Source organism: Elephantulus edwardii, unplaced genomic scaffold (genome assembly GCF_000299155.1).
Source record: "Elephantulus edwardii isolate Elephantulus edwardi_28Jun2011 unplaced genomic scaffold, EleEdw1.0 scaffold00236, whole genome shotgun sequence".
NCBI lineage: Eukaryota > Metazoa > Chordata > Mammalia > Macroscelidea > Macroscelididae > Elephantulus > Elephantulus edwardii.
This window is the reverse complement of record NW_006399986.1, coordinates 3040306-3063727: the sequence shown is the minus strand read 5'-3', so window position 1 is coordinate 3063727 and position 23422 is coordinate 3040306. Positions and strand designations below refer to the sequence as shown.

The window sequence follows — 23422 nt, the reverse complement described above, 5'->3', positions numbered from 1 at the left end:
TGGCAGTTCAGACCCACCCAGTAGCTCCACAGAAGAAAGACTGCAGTTGGATTGGTTTCTGTTTTGATGTAAGAGAACTTATTGAATTCATAAGGTCCATAGGGTCGCTATGTGTTGCAGGTGACTCAATGGCACATAGCAACAAAAACATACTATATTGGTTTTTTATTTAAGCCTCTTTTTTTTATTTTTTAATTTTATTAATTTTGTGTGTGTACCGTCAAATCAGATCTGACTGGTACAAGAGGAGATTGTTCCTCCTTCCCCGGCAGAGCATCTGGTGGATTCAAACCGTGCGCCTCTGGGATTGTAGTTGCAGCTCCTTTCCACTAGGCCACCAGAGCTCCCCTATTTAAGGCTCTTGTTTAGAGTTGACAAGACCTCGAGGAGGGCCCTTTGTGTTTAAAAGTCGGTTGTTGTTGTATTTTGGAGGAACATTCTTCTAAGTGGTATAGCACTGTTCTGTCAGCTTGCTGTGCTGAGGTAACCTGGGGTTGCTGTGATGCTGAACCTTCCTTGTACCATTGAGGTGTCAAAGGCCATAACAGTTACCCACGGTGGACAGTGTTTGGTGGAGCTCCCAGTTTAAGAAGCAGGAGTGGTATCCACTTCCTAAACAAATAATGATAGTTATAGAAAGGCTTCAGGCCTTTTGTTTCTAGGGTTGCTATCAACCACAACAACAGCATAAGAGAACCAGGAAGCTCTGGTGCTCTGGTGGTGAAAAATTGCTGTGCTACAATCCCAAAGGCACATGGTTCGAATCCACCAGCTGCTCCATGGGAGAAAGATGAGCAGTCTTTTTTTCGTGTAATTTCCTGCCTCTGAGACGCTGCCAGAGTGTCAGCTGTGGGTCGGTTCTGACCCAATGGCACAGAGCCCTAAAGAACTACCACAAGTGAGTGGTTTCAGTGAGCACTAGTGTATTTTCTCAACATTTAGGAGGTTAGCAGTTGGATTTCAAGGCCCTAGCACTAGGAATTGTAGAGGGTCAAGGACTGCAGCCTCCAATATGGATTGAGGCTCAATGTCAAGAAGACAAAGATTCTCACCACTGGACCAATTGGCAGCATCAGGATGGATGGTGAAGAGATTGAGATTGTACACAGCTTTAGTTTGCTTGGCTCCACAGTCAAGAGTCTTGGCACCAGCAGCCAGGAAATTAAAAGGCTCATTGCCATGGGAAAGTCAGCTGTTAGGGACCTCTCCAAAATACTGAAGAGCAATGGTGTCTCTCTGGAGACTAAGGTGCATTTGATACAGTCTTTGCAATCACTTGTTATGCATCAGAGAGTTGGACAATGACTAGGGAGAACAGAAGGAGAATTGATGCTTTTGAGCTGTGGTGCTGGAGAAGAGTATTGAGAATACCATGGACTGCTAGGAAGACAAACAGATTAATCCTAGAGAGGGTTAAACCAGGCTACTCCTTGGAGGTAAGGATTCTGAGGCTCCGTCTAACATACTTTGGACATGTTGTAAGGAGGGACGGGTCCTTGGAGAAGGACATCATGCTTGGGAGGGTGGAGGGACAGCACAGGAGGGGAAGGCCCTCTATGAGGTGGATTGATTCAGTGACTGGGGTAATCGGGATGGGAGTGTCAGAGACAGTGCGATTGGCACAGGACAGAGTGGAGTTTAGGGCTGTTGTACATAGGGTCGCTATGAGTCGCAAGTGACTCGACGGCACATAACAACAACAACAGCACTAGGAAAAGACTTTCTCTGTGTGTCTGCTCGGGGAGAAGGCCCTCGTTCTGTGGTCCCCTGATTTGATCTCTGTGTGGCCTGGAATCATCATTCCCATCTCTGCCTCCCCCCTTTTTTTTGCTTTGCCACCTTTTTATCTCAAGGGTGATAATACGTTTCCGTTAACACAACAAAGAAAGCCCAATCCCAAATCGATCTCTAGTCCTAGATTTAAACCCACAGCTCTTGAGTCTAGTAGACTCAACTCTGGTGACCCTGTGGACAGAGTGGAAGTGCCTTACAGGGTTTCCGAGGCTGTAAATTCTTTAGGGAAGCCTCACGTGTTTGCTCTGAACAACTGGTGGATTTGAACCACTAACATTTCAGCCTAGTATTCTAACCAGAGCACTTTAACCATATATCAAGCAGAAGTTCGGCCTGCTATCATTCCAGCTCCGAGCGGCCTGTAGGACAGAGAACGGGCCCCCAGGGTCGCCAAGGCTGGAAGTTTCTACAGGGGCAGACTGCCTCACCTGCCCTGAAAGGAGTCTTGGGGATTCGAACTGCCAGGCTTTTGGTTTGCAGTCAGTGCCTTTAGCACTGGCTCACCAGAGTTCCTTTTTCCATAGAGAAAGGAGTTTGGATTTGCATGCTTTCTGGGCCGGTAACTGACAAGTTGACTGTTCAAACCCAGTAGCCGCTCTTTGGGAGAAGGCTGTGACAGTCTGATTCTGTAAAGATTGTTGTTGTGTGGTGTCGAGACTGACTCCCGGCTGACTCCAGCGGGTTTTCAGAGACAGCAAAGCGCACGGGTGGAGATCGCCTGTCCTTCTGTGGAGCAGTTGATGGATTCAAACCCTGTGCCCTTGGGATTGCAGCTCAACTTCTAACCATTAGTCCCCCAGGACTCCCAAGGCTCCCTTCAGTGAAGATTGTTATTGTATACTGTGGAGTCGGAAAAGACCCGAAGGTGACCCTCCAGCAGGTTTTCAGAGGCAGTTAATCACACCGGAGGAGATTGCCCATCCTTCTCCCACAGAGCAGCTGGTGGCCTCGAACCGCGTCCCTTCGGGATTGCAGCGCAGCTTCTTGCCACTCCAACACTAGAGCTCCCTCCTGTAAAGATTACAACCTAGGCAGCCCTATGGGGCAGTTGTCCTCCGTCACACGGGTCACAGTCAAGGCCACAGCACCACTGTCACCACAACACGTCCCTAAATAATGGTGCAGCTTTCAGCTTGACCTCCATCCGACATCACCATCTCTGTTGGACTTCAGCAAGCTGAGAAATCACTCTCACGCTTTCCTTTTGGATTCGATCTGTTCACTGTCATTTGTCAGTGGGGGTTGTTAACCAGCACCGGCGTCTTGGAAGGCTGTGACGGGGATCAAGCGGGTTGACAGGCTGGTGCATTTCAGCACCGGGCCTCAAGCAGAGCCCAGACTAGACAGGAGGCCTGAGCTGATAGGAGGCGTGAGCTGCGGGTGATGGTGCCCCCATGAGCGCTGCCTCGTGGACCAGCCTTCCTCTGGGTTCAGCAGCAGGCTGGTAACTGAAGCAGTGGGCGCCATTGGGCACCAGGAGGCACTGCCAGGAGCGAACTGTTGGTCTCACCCTGTGCCACGCCCCACTGTGACCTTTCCTGGGGGGCCTCTTTCCTCTCCTGAGGGATTTGCCCGACCTCTGCCAGCCCCACCCCACCCCCAGGCTCAGCTGCCTAGCAGATGGAGGAGCCTGAGACGCCCTGGTATCTCCCAAAACACCCAGAGAGACCCAGCTTCCTCTTTTTTAAAGAAAAAAAAATTTATGATTTGGGTAAAAGTTTACAAAGCAGTTTGGTTTTGCATTCAACCATTCAGAGCTATTTTGTTTTACGATGTTAATGAGAATATTCACAATACCCACTTCCTCCCTGTGATTCTCATTTCCACTAATCCTTCCCTACCTTTTCAGGGCTTTATCCCGGGGCAAACACTGCTTTTCTTTATTATCCTCCTTGGTTATTTTAGAGAGTAGGTGCGCCCCTGGTGTTAACACTCACCTTACTGGCCTGCCTGTTGTTTGGGTGAATTTTATTCCAGGTTCAAAGGAAAGGCCAGCCTTGGGGGTTCTACCAGTTTCTTAGCAGAACACTTAGCCTGGCCTCTTACGGCTTTTTAGTTGTATTCCGCCTTTCCCCTGTTCTATCCAGGGTGTTCCGTGATCCCCTGTAGAGCAGTCACCCACCGCAGCCGGGCACCGTCTGGTGCTTCTGGCCTCAGGATCGTGGAAGGTGAAGATCGTGCTACTGAGTCTTCTGAATTAGCTGTTTCTAGAAATCTTTGCTTTTATTCCCATCCAGAAGGGGAGAGGCCAATAGTTGCACCTTAGATGGACTGCTCACAAGCTTTTAAGACCCCATTTGCTACTCACCAGAGTTGTTGTTGTGTGCTGTTGAGTCAGAACGAACTCCTAACTGACCCTCCAGCAGATTTTCAGAAGCTGTAAATCGCACACGAAGAGAGTGCCCATCTCTCTCTCTCTCTCAGAGTAGATAATGGATTCGAACTGCATGCCTTTGGGTTGGCAGCACAACTCCTTACCACTAAGCCACCAGACCCAGCAAAAATAACATCCACTTCATCTCTTCGACTTCTGGAGTTCAGATGTCCAAAATCCGTTTTGCCGGCTACACGCTCATGTTGCAGAGTTCTGGTTCCTTCTGGAAGCTCTGGGAGTATATTCTCTCAGGGCCTTTTCCATTTTCTCGAAGATACACCCTTTCCTAGGCTCACCGCCCCCTCCTCTGTCCCTTCCAACCTCTGAGGCCGTTTCCATCCTCACATCTCCTTCTCGGACTCTGACCGGGCTCCCTCATCTAAGGACCCTCGTACCGTCCAGGAGCCTTAACGACGTCCCATCTTCAAAGTCCCTTTTACCAAGGAGGTTCCCGTACTAGGATGTAGACATTTCTGAGGGCTGTTCATTCACTGACCATAGAGCCTGACCTGCTTCCTCTCCTCTGAAGAGGGGACCAGGGCTCCCACTTTACAGATGGAGGCTCAGAGAGAAACAGACACTTGTCCAAGGTCACACAGCCTTGGACTCTCGCCCTGTCACTGCTCTGACCTCCTAGTGCCTTTTTTCTAAAAAAAAAAAAATAATAATTTTAATGAAAGTTTACAGAGACTTAGGATTTCCAGTCATTCATTGTTGTACTTTTCTCCCTGCCAACCCCTTCCCCCTCAAATCACTCTTCTCCTTGAAAAGAAAAACTCTTTCGTTGTTATGCAGTCTCTCCCCCAAGTTCACTCCACTACGCAGCCTTCACTCTGGACTTCTGTAGTGACAAGAATACCCAATCATATATCCCTTTTAAACAGTTATGTCCCTCATCTGTTTCAATGCTATATACGTCATTCCTCTTCTCCTTTTCTATCTTCCCTCAACCCTGATTGTCAGTCCTGTTTTACAACAGTGGCCCTATACAGTATTTGTCTTTTTGTAACTGAGATACTTCACTCAGCATAATATCCTCCAGGGTCACCCATTTTGCATAATATTTCATGAGTTCCTTGTTTTTCAATGCTGCATAGTTTTCCATTATGTGAATATACCACAGCTTCTCTGTCCATTCGTTTGTTGATGGGCACTTGGGTTGTTTCCAGCTCTTTGCTATTGCAAACAAAGCCGCAATAAACATGGGTGTACATGTATCTGCTTGGGTGACAGTTATGGTTTCTTTAGGGTAAATTCCCAGTAGTGGAATTGCTGGGTTATATGGTATTTCTATTTCCACCTTTTTGAGAAAGCACCACACCATCTTCCAAAGTGGTTGCACCATTTTACACTCCCACCAGCAGTGAATAAGGGTTCCAGTTTCTCCACAACCAGCATTTGATGTTTGCTGTTCTGTTAAATTTTGCTATTCTTACTGGAGTGAGATGATACCTCATAGTTGTTTCTAGTACCTTTTTGACACCTCTCCTCGGAGTCTTCTAAACATGTCAGCGCACCAGGCAGCCATGGTGGCGCAGTGACCAAGCGCTGAGCTGCTCGCAGAGAAGTCAGCAGTTCAGCACCAGCCGCTGTGAGAGGACTCTGCTATCCTGGAGCCTTGAAAAGCCGCTTTCCGGGGAAGCTCTGTGTGTCGGAACCAACTTGACTCCTAAAAATTCTATGTGATGAGTCTAGGACAAAACCAGGGTTCCCACGCAGGACCCCAACCCAGCCTCACCCAGGAAGTGGATTGACCCTTGACCAGATGGGGCAGGTCAGATACATGAGGCTCCCTGCTCTCATCTCTCCCCACCTCCCTCCATCTGCCTCAGCAGCTCCCCTGTTGTTTTTAATCAAGTTTATCCGGAATTCACCCCTTCTAGGCCCCCACCTGGTGTCTGCGAGGCACCGTGGCCTCCTCCATGCACCATTACATCGGCCTCTCCCCACCCTGAAGCTAGAAATTAAAAAAAAAAAAAACCCCACAAAAAAACTTCATAATTTTATTTGACTGAAGGCTCACTGATGAATTCATTACATTGTCTAATCGACTCCTTGCATTTTGCCTTTCCTGTCCCTCAATTTAGCTATTTACTAATGCTTTTCCTCCTTCACTTCTGGGCTGTCCCTCCAAGATTGAGTCTATCTGTGTGCAAACCTTTCTTTACCAAAACTATAAATCCTTTTTTTTTTAAATTGTGATTTTAACGAAAATTTATAGGAAAGTTGGATTTTAATTCATTCGCTGTTGTACATTTTCCTCCTCTGAAGCTATAAATATTTTTATTTTTATTATTTTTTTGTGTGTGTACGGTCAAATCAGATCTGACTGGTGCAGGAGGAGATTGTCCTTCCTTCTCCAGCAAAGCATCTGGTGGATTCGAACTGCTCACCTCTGAGATTGCAATGCAGCTTCTTGCCCCTAGGCCACCAGAAGCTATAAATCTTAATGAGCAGAGGCTGTCTGCCTCTCTCCTGCGTTGCTTCTGGTGGATTTGAACCCTCTGGGGAAGCGCAGCCTTTTGATGACTGGCAGCGCATCGCACTGCAGACGTGACCGCCTGGGCTCCTTGAGAGGCTGGCGGTTCACGGAGACGACCCTAGAGGGACGTGTGCGGCAGTCCCTCTCTGTAACACACGGGGGCGCCCTGATGACCTGGAGTCTGACCATCCTTCCACGCATGCGCGCTGCCGTCGGTTCTGCGCAGTTCCTCTCTGTAACACACGGGGGCGCCCTGATGACCTGGAGTTTGACCATCCTTCCACGCATGCGCGCTGCCGTCGGTTCTGCGCAGTTCCTCTCTGTAACACACGGGGGCGCCCTGATGACCTGGAGTTTGACCATCCTTCCACGCATGCGCGCTGCCGTCGGTTCTCCGCTCTGCCGCCAGGGGGCGCCGCGAATTTGACAGCCGGGCAAGCGTGGGTGTGTCATGAGGCTGGAGCTGAGTTCACCCCAAGGCAGGCAGGCAGGCAGGGCGCCGGTGTTGGGAGCCCCCAAGTTACCCGACTCACAGCATCCCCACGGGACTGAGTAGAACTGCCCCGTGGGGTTTCCCAGGATGGAGGATTTCATAAAGCAGCTCTGGGGGTGCAGTTTTTACGGGGGTGTGCGTTGCCAACCCAAAGGGGGTACATCTCTGGCCATCATACCACCAGCAGCTCCGAAGGGGAAAAGATGGACATTCTCCTCCCTTACAGCTCACAGCCTCGGAAAACCCGCTGCCGTGTCAGCTCTGACGTCACAGCAGTGAATTGGGGTCTTTTGGGGGTTCGGCTTGATTTGTGCAGAACCGGCTTCCGCATCTTCCTCCCAGAGAGCTGGGCTTTGGGCGAGCAGCCAAGTGCTTTAGCCGCGGCACCACCAGGGCTGCTCCAGGCTCAGCTCTTTGCAGGGAGTAGCTCGCCAGTGCGTTCTCCCCAGAGGCGCTGGTGGGTTCAAACCACTGACCTTTGGGTTAGCGGCAGAGCCCTCGGTGGTAGCTCTTCCTGTTGCGGTATTGGTTTCACGGGACAGCCCCGCTTGCTGTCCACAGCGGCTCCTTCTCATGTCAAGTCAAAGGAAAGCCTTAGCGTGGCCCCCAGACCCCTGTGATTGCTCCCCCTCTGCCCTCATACCCGCCCCATCCTCCTCCACTCAGCTCCTCCCTGCTTCTCCTCCACATCTACCTGGCCTCCCTGGCCTCTGGTGCCCCCCTGCTCAGCCCCACCACTCGGAGGTAATGGGCTGCACACTACACTGTAAGCTGTGGGCCTGGAGGTTTGGACCCGTTTGCCCGCCGCTGTGTCTCTGGCACCCGACTTGTCAGTGTTTGGGGCACAGTCAGGTGTGATCAGCCCTACCAGCAGCCCTGCCTGGTTACTGAGATGCAGCCCATTACACAGATGAAGACACCGAGGCCCCTAGGGACCCAGGAGCCGTGAGGACAGGATCCCAGGTCCGCTGGCTCTGTCCTCACCAGCCCTTCCCAGAAGCAGCAAGAGAGGAGGGGCAGCCGGGAGCTGGGCGGCGCTGACCCCCGGCCATCGTGTCCTCTCACAGGGACAGCATGGACAGCGTGAAGCAGAGCGCGGCCCTGTGCCTGCTGCGTCTCTACAAGGCCTCGCCCGACCTGGTGCCCATGGGCGAGTGGACGGCCCGCGTGGTGCACCTGCTCAATGACCAGCACATGGTGAGCCCCAGCCTGAGGCCCCAAGAGCCCACCTGACTTCCCTCCCCCCAGCCCAGACTCCTCCTCTGTCCCAGTTCGCACCTAACCGCCCAGGGATCCTGTCCAGTGTCCCCAGAACTCATCACCCTCCCAGCCTTCCAGAAAGTTTCAGCTTCTGCCCCTGACATCCAGCCATTCCTCCACAGTTCTCTCCTGCTTGGCCATCCCAGGGACCCAAACCTCTCTCCCCACCTCCAGGAACCCCCTCAATCCCTCTGTAGTCTCCTCCTACCCTTTGCTCTTCATCTAGATACCCCATAGCCTCCCGAGAGCACTCTGACTTACACACACACACACAAGGACGCACACATGCACTCCAGTGCTCACCCCACTCCACCCGGTGTCCCTCCACCGGCTGAAACTCACCCTCTCTGTCCCCTGGTGTCCCTCCACCAGCCCTAACTCACCCTCTAGGCTCCCCCCACCCCGTGTCCCTCCACCGGCTGAAACTCACCCTCTCTGTCCCCCCGTGTCCCTCCACCGGCTCTAACTCACCCTCTCGGCCCCCAGGGTGTGGTGACAGCCGCCGTCAGCCTCATCACCTGCCTCTGCAAGAAGAACCCGGATGACTTCAAGACCTGCATCTCCTTGGCTGTGTCTCGCCTGAGCCGGGTGGGTGTGCTCTCAGAGCTAGTAGTGGCGGGGTGCCCTCTGTCGGGTCCCCTCTGACGCTCTGGTCCCCCTACTTGCCCTGAGAGGCTGTCCGGATGGAGATCTCTGAGCCCGGCAGCCCAGGCCCGTTCTCAACTTGGCTACATCCTGGCCGTGTGGCTTTCTGGGCCTCAGCTTCCCCTTCTGTACAGTGCGGTGATGTCAGGGCCCAGGTCACAGCACCAGGAAGGGGGAGCTGAGCTGATAGCCACGTCCCTCACCTTTTCCGTCCCCCCTTTGCCCATTTTTACCCTCTCCCTCCATTTGACAATTACATCGATCGTTGAGTGCCATCAGTTACCTCTTTCACCACGTGTCAGCATTCTCATAATGACAGGTCTGGGTGTTTCATTTCCAGTACTCTAGGTAGTGGCCCTGCTCCATTTGTCTCTTGAGCTCTGTGTCACAAGAAGTGTTGGGCCTTTGAAGTCCGTGAAGAGCTCAGGAATTGTCTGGTCTCGGTTAGTCCAGTGAGTCTGGATGTGTAGAGCTGAGATTCTTCCCTGCCCCACCCAGAAGCTGCTTTACTTAGAAAACTCAAGGCTGACCCCATATCGAGTGCATACCAGGTGCATCTCATGCCCCCTGAACCTCCCTTCACTCCTCCTCACCTGCCGACAGCCTCTCCCTAAACACAGCAACTGCACCGGCCTGTGGGGAGCTGCACATGGCCACCCCGCCCCGTCCATGCCTCTGCCCACTCATCGCCCTCCTCTCCCCCAGATCGTCTCGTCGGCCTCCACCGACCTCCAGGACTACACCTACTACTTCGTCCCGGCCCCCTGGCTCTCGGTGAAGCTCCTGCGGCTGCTGCAGTGCTACCCGCCGCCAGGTAACGGGAGGCCGCTGGCCTGCTGCCTGCTCCCCTCGGGCCTCCACGGGCCTCCACGGGGGTGTATGGACGTCCCACAGCTAGATACACACACAGGTGAGATGTACACACTCCAGAACACGTGCTCATAGACAACACATCCAGAGGTGTACACAGACACACACACCACTTATAGATACAGATATACACACACAGAGATAGATACACACAGACATGTACTCATAGACAACACATACAGAGGTGTACACACACACACACACCACTTATAGATACAGATACAGATATACACACAGAAATAGATACACACTGAAACACGTCCTCAAAGGCAAGCGTGTACAGAGGTGTACACAGACCCCCCCATACAGATAGGTATACACACACTCAGATAGGCACACAGATAAACACGCCCATATACACTCAGATATTGGATAGATAACACGCCACGCACAGATATAACACACCAAAATACATGCTCATAGACAACACATCCAGAGGTGTACACAGACACACACACCACTTACAGATACAGATACAGATATACACACACAGAGATAAATACACACAAACATGTGCTCAAAGGCAAGCGTGTACAGAGGTGTACACAGATACACAACCCCACAGGTACAGATAGATATATACTCACAGATAAACACATAGGTATACACACAGATACACTCTCAGATGGATACACACACAGACATAGATTAACATACAGATTGATACACACACAAAGATACACCTACAGGTAGATATGTTGTTGTTGTTGTTAAGTGCCATCGAGTTGCAGGTGACTCATAGCGACCCAATGAAGGAGAGTCCTCGATGCTTGGGTACCTTTCATCCTCTCTCCAGGTTCATAGGATTTCCGGAGGCAAGCTATTACGGAAGTGGATGCCACCCCTCCTTCCACACTTGTTCAATTGGGGAGCTCCACCCCACTCTCAGTCCGCATTGGGTAGCCAACCATTAACGCATTTGACACATCCGTGTCACAGTGTTCAGCCTCACAGCAACCACAAGTGACCGCAGCACGGCAACTTGTACACCAGGGCTATACAACCTAGAGGAATGTCTGAACAAAAACAATGAAAGACTGGCCTGAGGGCCATTACACCAGATACACATTCACACACACACACACACACACACACACACACACACACACACACACACACACATAGACGTGCAAGCTCCAGATAGGTGTGTGCGCATAGAGATAGGTACACACGCCAGCACCCAGATCTGCACACACACAGAGGCATGTACACGCACAAACCTACACAGATACATGTGTGCACGCAGACAGCCACACACCTGGTGGGCCGGGTCCAGGGAAGAGGCAGGCGCTCCGGGGACAGGTCAACCAGAGGCCCAGCCCCGCGTGCCCTCCCCTCCCCAGAGGACGCGGCCGTGAAGGGGCGGCTGGTGGAGTGTCTGGAGACGGTGCTCAACAAGGCCCAGGAGCCGCCCAAGTCCAAGAAGGTGCAGCACTCCAACGCCAAGAACGCCATCCTGTTCGAGACCATCAGCCTCATCATCCACTATGACAGGTGCCCCCGGGGCCGCTGAGCAGGGTGGGCTTATGGCAGAGGGGCTGTCGACAGGAGGGAAGAAGGGCTGGCGTCCAGAACCCCAAGGTCTGAGGGAGGAGAGATGGGGGTCAGGACTCCTGGCCGTGAGGATAGAGGGCCTGGGTTTGAGGCCTCACAGTGGGGTATGTGCTGGGTAGCGGGACTCCTGAGTCCCAGGGTGGGTGAACCTCCGTTCCTGATTTCCACATGAGAAGAGCATGGACGGGGTGTGAAATGCTGGCCAGGTGAGGCTGCCGCAGGGCCTCCTGGGAGGCAGTGTTGTAAGGTCTTGCATTCTGCCCTGAAGCCCAGAGGTCAGGGTCGTGGCGGCACTGGGGCTCTTGGGGGGGGAGGAGTCACTGCGGATGGGGAGGTGAGAGCGGTTGTGAGCTGAGTTCTCTCTCCTCTTTTCCCCCGCCTGTCAGTGAGCCCAACCTCCTGGTGCGCGCCTGCAACCAGCTGGGCCAGTTCCTGCAGCACCGGGAGACCAACCTACGCTACCTGGCGCTGGAGAGCATGTGCACGCTGGCCAGCTCCGAGTTCTCCCACGAGGCCGTCAAGACGCACATCGACACCGTCATCAACGCCCTCAAGGTACGCCGCTGGGCCCAGGACCCTATGTCCCCCAAGCTTTGTCGGGACTCCACGTTCCCCACAGGGCCCAGGATCCCATGTCCCTCACCGGGCCCTCTGCCCAAGGGAGCCTGGAACCCACCAGCCGTGCTGTCCTCCCTCAGACCGAGCGGGACGTCAGCGTGCGGCAGCGGGCGGCCGACCTCCTCTACGCCATGTGTGACCGGAGCAACGCCAAGCAGATCGTGTCCGAGATGCTGAGGTACCTGGAGACTGCCGACTACGCCATCCGTGAAGAGATCGTGAGTTCTGAAGCGGCGAGGGCCGGGGCTGACTCCTGGGTCTGTAGACGGGCGACAGTGGTGCGTCCATGCCCCAGCGCCCCCATGGACACACTCGCCTGCCCCCAGGTCCTGAAGGTGGCCATCCTGGCTGAGAAGTACGCCGTGGACTACAGCTGGTATGTGGACACCATCCTGAACCTCATCCGCATCGCCGGCGACTACGTGAGCGAGGAGGTGTGGTACCGCGTGCTGCAGATTGTCACCAACCGCGACGACGTCCAGGGCTACGCCGCCAAGACCGTCTTCGAGGTCAGAGCAGGGACAAGTCACCATCTGGTGCACATGATGGTTCCAGGCTGGCCAGGCCCAGGGGACCCCGTCTGACCACTGGTGTGAGCCGCTGGTCCCGCCGCCTCTCTGGCCTCAGGATTTTTCATCTTGAACCAGTCTGTATCCCAGAGGCACCAAATGGACCCCAGGGATTCAAGCTCTGACCCCCTCACAGTTTCTGGCAAGTGGGGCAGCCTTTCTCACGCCGGTCCTCACACCCCGGTTCCCCCACCTCCAGGCGCTGCAGGCTCCAGCCTGTCATGAAAACATGGTGAAGGTCGGTGGCTACATCCTTGGGGAGTTCGGGAACCTGATAGCCGGGGACCCCCGCTCCAGGTGAGAGGACCTTGGGGTGAGGTAAACACATGTGGTCTGACGAGGCTTGGACTTGGGGCGCCCCCCCCCCCCCGGAGTCACAGGACTTGTGATGATGAATTGTGAGGAGTTTTCAGTCCTCCACGCAGCCCGGTCAGGAGAAGGGAGACTCCCGGCGTGCTCTGGGGCAGAGCATCACAGAGCCTCCTACCTGGGAATTTGGGGATGTCAGCTCCTCGACCGGGCAGCCGGGAGCCTGGTGGCACTGTGGTTAAACCCTGAGCTGCTAAACAGGTTTCCCGTCACCAGCTGCTCTGCAGGAGAAAAACAGGCGGTCCATTCCCAGAGAGTTTTACAGCCCAGGAACCCCATGGGCGAGTCTGCTGTCACAAGGGGAGGCTGGGTTGGAGTCGGCTGGCTGGCCGTGCGTTTATGGGTCAAGTGGCCCTTTGTCGTGCAGTCAAGTAAAGGCTTAGCTCCTAACTGCAGGGGTCAGGGTCCAAGGCCCCATGAGGATACCTGGGAAGAGTGCTCCGGGGAGCACAGCCCCCCAAAGCCCTCTGGTGCCCAGTTCTCCTCTGACACACAAGGGAGCATGGGCGGCGGGGCTTTCTACTCAGCAAAGGCTGAGGCTGGGGGCCCACCGGGGATCTGTGCCCATCAGGGACCCCGAGGGAGGTGACCTTCCTCCTGAGGGCACCCTGACCGCGCCCTCTGCCCCCCCACAGCCCCCCGGTGCAGTTCTCCCTGCTGCACTCCAAGTTCCACCTGTGCAGTGTGGCCACGCGGGCGCTGCTGCTGTCCACCTACATCAAGTTCATCAACCTCTTCCCCGAGACCAAGGCCACCATCCAGGGCGTGCTGCGTGCCGGCTCGCAGCTGCGCAACGCCGACGTGGAGCTGCAGCAGCGCGCCGTGGAGTACCTCACGCTCAGCTCGGTGGCCAGCACCGACGTCCTGGTCAGAGCCCCCCCAACCCCAGCACCCGGCCCCCCGGCCCCCTTACCGCCCCGGCCCTCACTCACGCCAGCCCGCTGCCCCCACAGGCCACGGTGCTAGAGGAGATGCCCCCGTTCCCCGAGCGCGAGTCCTCCATCCTGGCCAAGTTGAAGCGCAAGAAGGGGCCCGGCGCGGGCAGCGCCCTGGACGATGGCCGCAGGGACCCGAGCAGCAACGACATCAACGGGGGCGTGGAGCCCACCCCCAGCACCGTGGTCAGTCCCCGGGGGGCACGGCCTGGCCTGGCCGGGGGAGCTGGTGGGCCCAGCGGGTTTGGAGGCCACTGACCCTCCCTGCACCCCCGCAGTCGACACCCTCGCCGTCCGCTGACCTCCTGGGGCTGCGGGCAGCCCCTCCCCCAGCGGCACCCCCTGCTGCCAACGCTGGGAACCTCCTGGTGGACGTCTTCTCCGACGGGCCAGCCGCCGCACCCAGCCTGGGGCCCACGCCAGAGGAGGCCTTTCTCAGGTACCTGGCCGCCCCTGGATGGGGGGACACTAGAGCTGCCCCGCCGCCTCTGCCCGCCTCCAGTCCCGCTCTCGGCTCCTGTCCCTGAAGTCTCTGCCAGCGCTGACCGCCTCTCCCGACCCTCACCACCTCTCCCCGGCCCTGGCCACCTCTCCCCGGCGCCTTCCTCCTCTGTCCCTGTCCTTTGCTGCCTCTGGCCTGGCCTCCTCGTGGTGTCCTGTCCTGTCACCGTTCTGAGCCACTCTTCCTTCTCTCCCTCCTCTCCCTCCGGCCTCCCTGCCTCTGTCTCTCTCTTCGGCCCTCTCGCTGCCTCTCTGGGATTGGCTGCCTGCCACACCTCTCTTCTCTTGTCTGCTCTGGGATTGGACGGCCCAGCGAGCTGGAGCCGCCTGCCCCGGAGAGCCCCATGGCTCTGCTGGCCGACCCGGCCCCGGCTGCTGAGTAAGGGGTGGCACCGGGAGGGGGGCAGAGTCCTGCGGCCCTCGGGGAGGGTCAGGGGGCGTGGGACTTGGCGGGAGGTTCCTGATGAGCCGCAGAGGCAGGGACTTAGAGGAAAGCTCTTGCTAGGGCCCCCCTGCCATTAGAGGCTGATCTGGGGGGCCTTCTGGGGGCCTGAGTGCACAAATTATGGGGTTGTCATGGTCAGAATTGATTTGATGGTATCTGGTTCTTCTAATGGGCAGGGCAGGTGTCGGGGACGCACACGTGCACATGTACACACACCTGTCAGGGACACCAGGCTCCCTGTCTCCCTGGACTCCAGCCTCCCAAGTCTCTCCCATCTCACTCCTGTCCCCACTTCCAGCCCAGGTCCAGAAGACGTCGGCCCCCCCATCCCTGAGGCTGATGAGCTCCTGAATAAGTGAGTCTTGGCAGAAATGGGGGGGAGAGGAAGCTCTTGAGGGGAGCTGAAGCCAAAGGTGGTGGGTACAGCTGGGCACCCCTATTGACCTGAGCCCCCCGCTGCTCCCCGACCCAGGTTTGTGTGCAAGAACAACGGGGTCCTGTTCGAGAACCAGCTGCTGCAGATCGGAGTCAAGTCTGAGTTTCGGCAGAACCTAGGTGACCGGGCTGCAGCGGGAGGTGGCAGGTGTGGCATGTTCGCTGGGCCCACCGCAAGGTGGCATCAGCGAGCAGTCTGTTAGCAGTCTTTTTCCATTGCCGCCTGGGGGACCATTCAGTACGTTAAAACCGAAGAATTGAAGTAAATTTTCATATTTGAGGGGCTCCCTAGTGGTTAAAGAGCTCAGCCGTGTAATGTGTACTCTGGGGGTCAGTTCTGCTGTCTTCTAAGGTCACCGGGAGTCCGAATCGACTCACTGGCTAGGGGTTATGGCTAAGTGTGGACTGTAACCTTGTTCCGAGAAGATCTGGGTGGGAATTGACTTTGAGACCACCATAGACCAGAGCTCACCAGCGAAGGCAAGCAATCAGTGCCATGACGTGTTAAAGATGAACGCGCGATCTGTGCTTTTGAGCTGAGTTCTGGTAGATATCTAAGAAGAGATGGGTGGCAGATGTTAAGGTGGGCCGCGATTTCAGAACTTGCCATGGGCACTGTTCTCACAGATGTACCTGAGGTCGGGGCATGTTGGGGGTCAGGGGAAGCCTGGTTGAGACCCACCCACCCCCCACTCTCCACAGGCCGCATGTATCTCTTCTATGGCAACAAGACCTCGGTGCAGTTCCAAAACTTCTCCCCATCTGTCGTCCACCCTGGAGACCTCCAGACTCATATCCTCCCGGCCCCGGCCCTTCCCCTAAGCCCTGGGCAGCTGATTGACCTGACCCTGTTCAGCCTCAAGGAGCTAATTGTTACCTCTCAGACTAAGGATCTTCTCCTGTGACATGTGAATCAGCCTCCCGCATCCTGTCAGAACAGACCCTCATAGGGTTACAGGATAGGTGCCCAGGAGGCACCATAGCTGCTCTGGGCCTCAGTTTACCCATCAAGTACCTTCTGTGTTCTGTGTTTCCCCTTGACCCCTTTCTCTGATGGTTTCCTTGTTCATGATTCTAGTATCTCCTTCACGTGTGTCTGGCCGCTGACCACTGTCTTCTCCTATGTGCCCTGGGCCAAGCCACTTTCTATCTCTGAGCCTTCCTGTCCGCTCTGTAAAGTACACATCCATCTCCTCTGCACAGCAGCTCAAAACCCTTAGAGAGAACACTTTTATCTCCAACCTCCTGCAGGCACATCTTTCCACATCCATAGAATCATAAGGGGTAGACACACACACAAGACAGATACTGCCGGTGCTCAGGACACTGAGAAGTACTTCCATATGGGTTACTGCTTTGTCACTAAGTCCCGGAACTGTGCCCATTTTACAGATGAGACTAAGAGAGGCTGCGGTTGTGCATAAGCCGACTTGCAGAGCCAGTGCGCTCACGGTGGAAGGAACTAGGATCTATGTGTAGACCAGAGAGGCAGCGGGGCGGGGTCAGGTTTCCCATAGGCCGAGCTTTAGACTGGACTGGCTGGGAAGCCCCAGAGTTGGCGCCCTGGCCCCCTGCGGGGTCAGCCCCCCCATCCCGTTGGTGACCTTGACCACCCAGCACAGCTTGCGGTGCAGACCAAGCGCGTGGCGGCGCAGGTGGACGGGGGCGCACAGGTGCAGCAGGTGCTCAACATCGAGTGCCTGCGGGACTTCCTGACGCCCCCGCTGCTCTCCGTGCGTTTCCGGTGAGTGAGCCCCGCAACCGGGCGGGGGCGGGGCTTCACTGCGAGGGGCGGGGCCTGCCTGACTTTGTACTGCTCGTTTCCTTCAGGTACGGGGGAACCCCCCAGTCCCTCACCCTGAAGCTCCCCGTCACCATCAACAAGTTCTTCCAGCCGACCGAGATGGCGGCCCAGGATTTCTTCCAGCGCTGGAAACAGCTGAGCCTGTGAGGCCGCGGGCGGGGCCAAGAGTGTCTGCAGGGTGGGCGGGGCCCAAGAGCTCCAGAGCCTATGAGGCGGGGCTAACTTCCGAGGGGGCGGGGCGAATAACCTGAGCTTGTGGGGTGGGCGGGGCGAAGAGCTCCTGAGCCTATGGGATAGGGTGGGGCTAGCTTCCGGGTGGGCGGGGCCAAGAGCTCCTGAGACTGTGGGGTGGGTGGGGCTAGCTTCCAAGTGGGTGGGACCAAGAGCTCCTGAGCCTATGGGGCAGGGTGGGGCTAACACTTCTGAGTGGGTAGTGAGCCTATGGGGAGGGGTGTGGCTAGTTTCCAAATGGGCGTGACCAACTGTAGAAAGTGGGCGTGGCCTTAGAGCTCCTGAGCCTATGAGACGGGGTGGGGCTAACTACTGCTTCCAAGTAGGTGGGGCCTGGTGTGCACAGTGGTCCGGGATAGAGGCCCCCCTTTTCCCTGTCTTGACCCATTCCCACTTGCAGTCCCCAACAAGAAGCGCAGAAAATCTTCAAAGCCAACCATCCTATGGACGCAGAGGTTACCAAGGCCAAGGTGAGAGGCGCCGAGGGCCCAATGAGCATCCTTCCCAGACTGGGCTAAGGGCTTTGGGGAACGGGCATTTATCCCAGCGCCCACTCTGAAGACTTCTCTCCCCTCTCCAGCTCCTGGGCTTTGGCTCTGCCCTACTAGACAACGTGGACCCCAACCCTGAGAACTTCGTGGGGGCCGGCATCATCCAGACGAAAGCCCTGCAGGTGGGCTGTCTGCTCCGGCTGGAGCCCAACGCCCAGGCCCAGGTGAGGAGGCCCAGCAGGGACTGGGGTCAGCCCCCTCCTGGCCTCATGTGCTCCATGTCTCGTCTCTGTCCCCTCCTGTGTCCGGCTTCCACATCGCTGTGCTGTCTGTCCCCATCCTCGGCTCTGCTCTCCTCTCCACATTTTGAGCATTCTTGATCTTCATGTGGCTTCTTTCTCTTCTCTGTTCTTGATTCCTTTTTCTTCTTCTTGTCCCCATGTCACCTTCGAATCCCTCCGTTCTCTTCTCCTCTCTCGCCTTTCCTCTTTTGTCTGGGCCCCTGGGCTCTGTGTCCTCTGACTGGCCCTCCCTGGCCCTTCCGTTGTCTCTGCCCAGATGTACCGGCTGACCCTGCGCACCAGCAAGGAACCTGTCTCCCGTCACCTCTGTGAGCTGCTGGCCCAGCAGTTTTGAGCCCCAGATAACGGCCTCTGGGGACACAGGGCTGGCGCCTGGCAGCCCTTAAGACTGAGGCCACCTGGTGGGTAGGGCAGTGAGGGGACCTCCACTGGTGACAGGGAAGACCCCAGGGGTGGGGGATGCCTGGGACCTTCCTCCAGCCTTTTGTATTTTTATTTTGTTCATCTGCTGCTGTTTACATTCTGGGGGTAAGGGGGAGCCCCTCCCGCCCTTTCCCCCCAGCCCAAGCACAGAGGGGAGAGGGGCTGGGGCGCGGGCACCTCCTCTCCTCCCACCTTACCCCACCCTTCCCTACCTTGTGTAGCCCCTCCCGCCCCCACCCCACCCAGGGGCTGTGTATTATTGTGAGCGAATAAACAGAGAGAAGATACTGGCTCTGTCTGCTTCTGTCCCCACTCCTGGGATCAGAGGATTGGGATGAGTGTCTGTGGTGGGACTCTGCGGTTACAGCAGCTGCAGGGGTCCTGACTGCAGAGCCACCAGCCGCCGAGGTCCCTCTGTGTGGCCCGCTGAGCCCTGACGCCAGGTAGCAGGCTCGGGGCTGGCAGATCCTCTGGCTGTGTCCTCCACCTTCTCGTCCAGTGGCCCAGGTTCTGGGGAAGGACCAGCAGGACCTGGATATCCAAGGGAGGAAGCCACACCTTGTCCTGGGCCCGAGTCTGACCTGGTGAGGTCTGGGGCAGCTCCAGTCACCCGGCCTCGGTCCCTCTATCCCTGGGAGTCTTGTGGGCATGGTGGACACTGTGTTGTAAGCAGGGGAGAGCCCTGTCCAGCTCTTGGAGCATGTGGGCCTCCAACTGGAGTGAATAGAGTGGGCACTGAAACACAGGAGGGGGGCTGGCCAGTGGACCAGCAGGAAGATGCGGACTGAATGGGGGCTGTCGGGATGGGTTGAAGAGCCCCAAGGTGTCACCAGCGCCCAGCAGGAACCTCTCTGCAGGAACTACACGCTGGCTCAGGTTCCCGATGAGCTCATGGTCCCCCAGGAAGCTGTCAATGAGGTGGTCGCTGACCTAGCAGAGAGGAAGAAGGAAGGACGTAGGATCCTGGTGGGCCTCCCCTCAGAAAACTAGTCCAACTGGGCTGGATAAGCAGGGAGCCCAAGTCCCACCGTGTCAGAATGCCCCAGGGGCTCCTGGGAACTGTAGTGCCCAGGTGTCATAACAATACCTTACCTGTATGGACCCTTCAGTCTGCGATAGCAGTCAGCTCTTCAGGTCCCACAAAAACTACATAGGAGGGAGTTCTGGTGGCCTAGTGGCAAGAAGCTTCACTGCAGTCCCAGTTACGTGGTTCGAATCCACCAGATGGCCTGCTGAAGAAGGAGAGGCAATCTCCTCCTGTATCAGTCAGATCCGATTTGACGGTACACACAAAAAAAGTAATAATAAAAAAATTTAAAAAAAAAAAAGAACTACATAGGATAGTATTGGCCCTGGACACCTGTATCAGTCCAATTGGAGTGCTGGGTAGACTACAGGAGGGCTCCCGGAACTGAGCGTGGAGGAGGCCATGGCTGCGCGGTGTTAGGCAGGAAGAGGCTGGGAATTTGGGGTCTGAGCAAGGAGCGGGCAGAGATCTGGATTCCTAGGTCTGCAGGCACTGAGATTCTTGCTTCAGAGGCCATGTCACTACTACGAGGGGGTAGTAGCTGGACTCAGCGGGTCCTTGCCCTCTCCCATTAAGAATCCTCGGAGGTGGCGTGCATGCAGATGAACAGCAGTGAGAAGGGACCGCAGGGCTAATGCTGAGTCACTGTCTCAGCAGAGAGGAATGGAACTTTATGTGGCTCTCGGGAAATGGCTTATAATGTGACTGTGGACGAGGCTTGTTGTCAGCGTGCACTGGAAGGAAAAGAAGTGTGTGGGTTGGTTTTTTTTTTAAAATATTTTTATTTAATTTCATTATTTTGTGTGTGTGTACCGTCAAATAGGATCTGACTGGTACAGGAGGAGATTGTCTCTTCTCCAGCCGAGCATCTTAATCCTCCACCGTATGTTTGGTTTTAAAAATGACAGGCATAGAGGGAGCTCTGGTGGCCTAGTGGCAAGAAGCTGCACTGCAATCCCCGAGGTACACGGTTCGAATCCACCAGATGCTCTGCTGGAGAAGGAGGCATAATCTCCTCCTGTACCAGTCTAATCCAATTTGACGGTACACACACACAAAAAAAATAATAAAAAATTATTAAAAAAATGACAGGCATAGGCGTGAATTTCAGTATTATCCTAGAGAGGGTGAGATCAGGCTGCTCCTTGGAGGCAAGGATTCTGAGGCTTCGTCTGACATACTTTGGACGTGTTGTAAGGAGAGACCAGTCCTTGGAGAGGGATGTCAAGCTTGGAAGGGTGGAGGGACAGCACAGGAGGGAAAGGCCCTCTGTGAGGTGGATTGATTCAGTGACTGGGGTAATCGGGATGGGTGTATCAGAGACAATGAGATTGGCACAGGATAGAGCAGGGTTTAGGGCTGTTGTACATAGGGTCGCTATGAGTCGCAGATGACTCGACGGCACATAACAACAATAATGAGTTTCTAGGACAACTCTCTGTCACAGTGAGCAGTTCTGCTAAGACTTGGAATCTGGTTTCAACCAGTGACTTTGGGGCAAAAACTCCTCAAGGAACTTACCCCACTATTTGTACAAAGAAGTGGGATGATTTTGGTAAAGGAAGCTTATCACACCTAAGGAAATGAGAAAGTGGCACTTTCCGCATCAGGTCCATTTCTGTCCCTAAGCTGTCCCAGGAGGAGGGAGGGACTGGGGGCCCTGGGAGAAGAGGATACTGTGAATTCAGATAACTGGTTTGGGCGGAAGGGGCTGGAGGTCTCACCATGGCCCCAAACACCATCTGGAGTAGCCGCTCCCACCTCAGCTCCGAGCTGCCCTCCTCAGATGACAGGACAATGAGGGTGGAGGGGAGGTGGGAGAGGAATGGTCCTGACCTGCGTCTTCCCAGGGCGCAGACTGGAATTTGGAAACCCAAATTCCTCCCCAGCTCCATCCTCCCACAGTCTCCCAGGGAGGAGAGAATCAGGCTGGGCAGGAAGCGTCTGTTAAATCAACAGCTGACTTGAGTGGCTGAAAGATCCTCAGGTGTCTTCTTTAAAAGGAGCTGTCACCCCAGCCCTGTCCCCTGCTCCAAACTCCTGTTGGGGACCACCATCGTGTGGCGCTTCTGCTGTACCTCCAGATTCTGCCGCAACCTGTGGACTCTATTGATTGCGACAGCTGAGGAGGGAGGGGGCATCAGAAACTACCTTTTCTCCTGAGAAGCCACAGTCTAGACTCCTTGCCTCGTGTTGCTTCTGTATCCTGAGTGATCGTTGCACCCTTGGGCTCATAAACACCAGCTGGCTGCACCTGCCGGCAGGTGGGGGGACACGCCACCACGACAGCTCCTGTAGAGGAGGGGGCTCCTGCTGAAAGTCGCAAGGTGCAGAGGTGCACCGTGTCCCCCCCACACGCCTCCTCCATGGCCGCCGAGGACCCTGCAGCCATTAAAGTTGGCCAAGCTGCTGGTCTGAGCCACCAGGAGGAGGTTAGAAACGAACAGAAAAAGGGCCAAATTCCTGCTCCTCCATCCAACTCAAGAGGACCCTCGATCCACGTCCTGCACCCCCAAACTCAGCCAGGTGCTTTGCCCCCAGTGCGATGCCCCAGGCACAGAAGGCGGCTCATTGCACTAGCAAAGTGTCCTGATTTCTCCCTGGTGCCCTTGAACTCTGCTTAGTGATGAAAAGCAAAGCCCAGTCACATGACGGGGCCAAGGGGTTTGATTGTATTCTAAATAAGTTAAAACTATGCCACATTTAAAGGGTGGGAATAAAAAGAATAAAAAAATAAAAAAAGGGTGGGAATAGGGAGGGAGGAAAATGTGCAACAATTAATGGTGCTTTTTAAAAATAATAAACTAGGCGAGCTCTGGTGGCCTAGTGGCAGAAAACTGCACTGCAATCCCAGAGGTGCACGGTTCAAATCCACCAGATGCTCTGCTGAAGAAGGAGGGACAATCTCCTCCTGTACCAGTCAGATCTGATTTGACGGTACACACACAAACACAAATAATAATAATAATAATAATAATAATAATAATAATAATAATAAATTAATAATAATAAAAAAACGGGACTGACATTAGGGTTGAGGGAGGACAGAAGGAGGGGAGGAATGATATATACTGCATTGAAACAGATGAGGGAGAGAACTGTTTAAAAGGGACATATGAGTGGGTATTCTTGTCATGACAGGAGTCCAGAGTGAAGGCTGCATAGAGTGGATTTGTGGGGAGGGAATGCATAACAAAGTTTTTCTTTCCAAGGAGAAGAGTGAATTGGGGCAGGGAGAAAAGTGCAACAATGAATGATTGGAAACCCTAAATCTCTGTAAACTTTCATTAAAATTAATCAAACAAACAAAATAATTTTAAAAAACCAAAACCCGAGGCAAGCCCGTGTCTGCACCGCAGGAAGCACGTTTACAAGAGAAGGTGGGGAGGGATGGTCAGAACTCTGTGAGCAAGCTCGCTTCTCCGAAATCTCGCGATGTTAGAAGCGCAAATCACCCAGGAGCGTGGGTCGCCGGCGCGAGCGGGAACGCGCCTGCGCAGTGACGCCATGCGCGCAGCGCCCCGCCCCCGGCCCCGCGGTCTTTATAGCGTAAGCCCGGCGCGCGGCCGCGGCTCTGCATCGGGGCGTGTGCCGGCCGCTCTCTCTGCGTCTACACCAGGTCTGCTGCTCGCGGTCCCCAGCCTTCGCGGTCCGCCCATCGACCGCCCTCCCCAGCCTTCGGGCCCCTGCCCACCACGACTATGCCGCGCGTCTACATAGGACGCCTTAGCTACAGCGTCCGAGAAAAGGACATCCAGCGATTTTTCAGTGGCTACGGCCGTCTCCTCGAAGTAGACCTC

The 23422-nt window shown here is 55.2% G+C and overlaps 1 protein-coding gene across 3 annotated transcripts in view; it reads left to right on the top strand.

The window, feature by feature from the left end:
• Window positions 1-18882, top strand: part of AP2A1 (adaptor-related protein complex 2, alpha 1 subunit) — a 45392-nt gene extending 26510 nt beyond the window's left edge. Inside the window, exons 5-24 of one of the 3 annotated variants that reach the window (XM_006898652.1) lie at window positions 8211-8340; window positions 8890-8991; window positions 9754-9862; window positions 11262-11412; window positions 11859-12027; window positions 12171-12308; window positions 12417-12599; window positions 12859-12956; window positions 13664-13895; window positions 13982-14149; window positions 14242-14402; window positions 14778-14843; window positions 15208-15264; window positions 15382-15464; window positions 16047-16136; window positions 16965-17088; window positions 17175-17291; window positions 17780-17849; window positions 17960-18094; window positions 18429-18882. In XM_006898652.1, coding sequence (XP_006898714.1) covers window positions 8211-8340; window positions 8890-8991; window positions 9754-9862; window positions 11262-11412; window positions 11859-12027; window positions 12171-12308; window positions 12417-12599; window positions 12859-12956; window positions 13664-13895; window positions 13982-14149; window positions 14242-14402; window positions 14778-14843; window positions 15208-15264; window positions 15382-15464; window positions 16047-16136; window positions 16965-17088; window positions 17175-17291; window positions 17780-17849; window positions 17960-18094; window positions 18429-18506 — 2461 coding nt within the window. In that variant the 3' untranslated portion in view covers window positions 18507-18882. The remainder of the gene's footprint in view (window positions 1-8210; window positions 8341-8889; window positions 8992-9753; window positions 9863-11261; window positions 11413-11858; window positions 12028-12170; window positions 12309-12416; window positions 12600-12858; window positions 12957-13663; window positions 13896-13981; window positions 14150-14241; window positions 14403-14777; window positions 14844-15207; window positions 15265-15381; window positions 15465-16046; window positions 16137-16964; window positions 17089-17174; window positions 17292-17779; window positions 17850-17959; window positions 18095-18428) is intronic. The other 2 variants (XM_006898653.1, XM_006898654.1) reach the window with 2 other exon arrangements.
• The last annotated feature ends 4540 nt before the right edge of the window (window positions 18883-23422 follow it).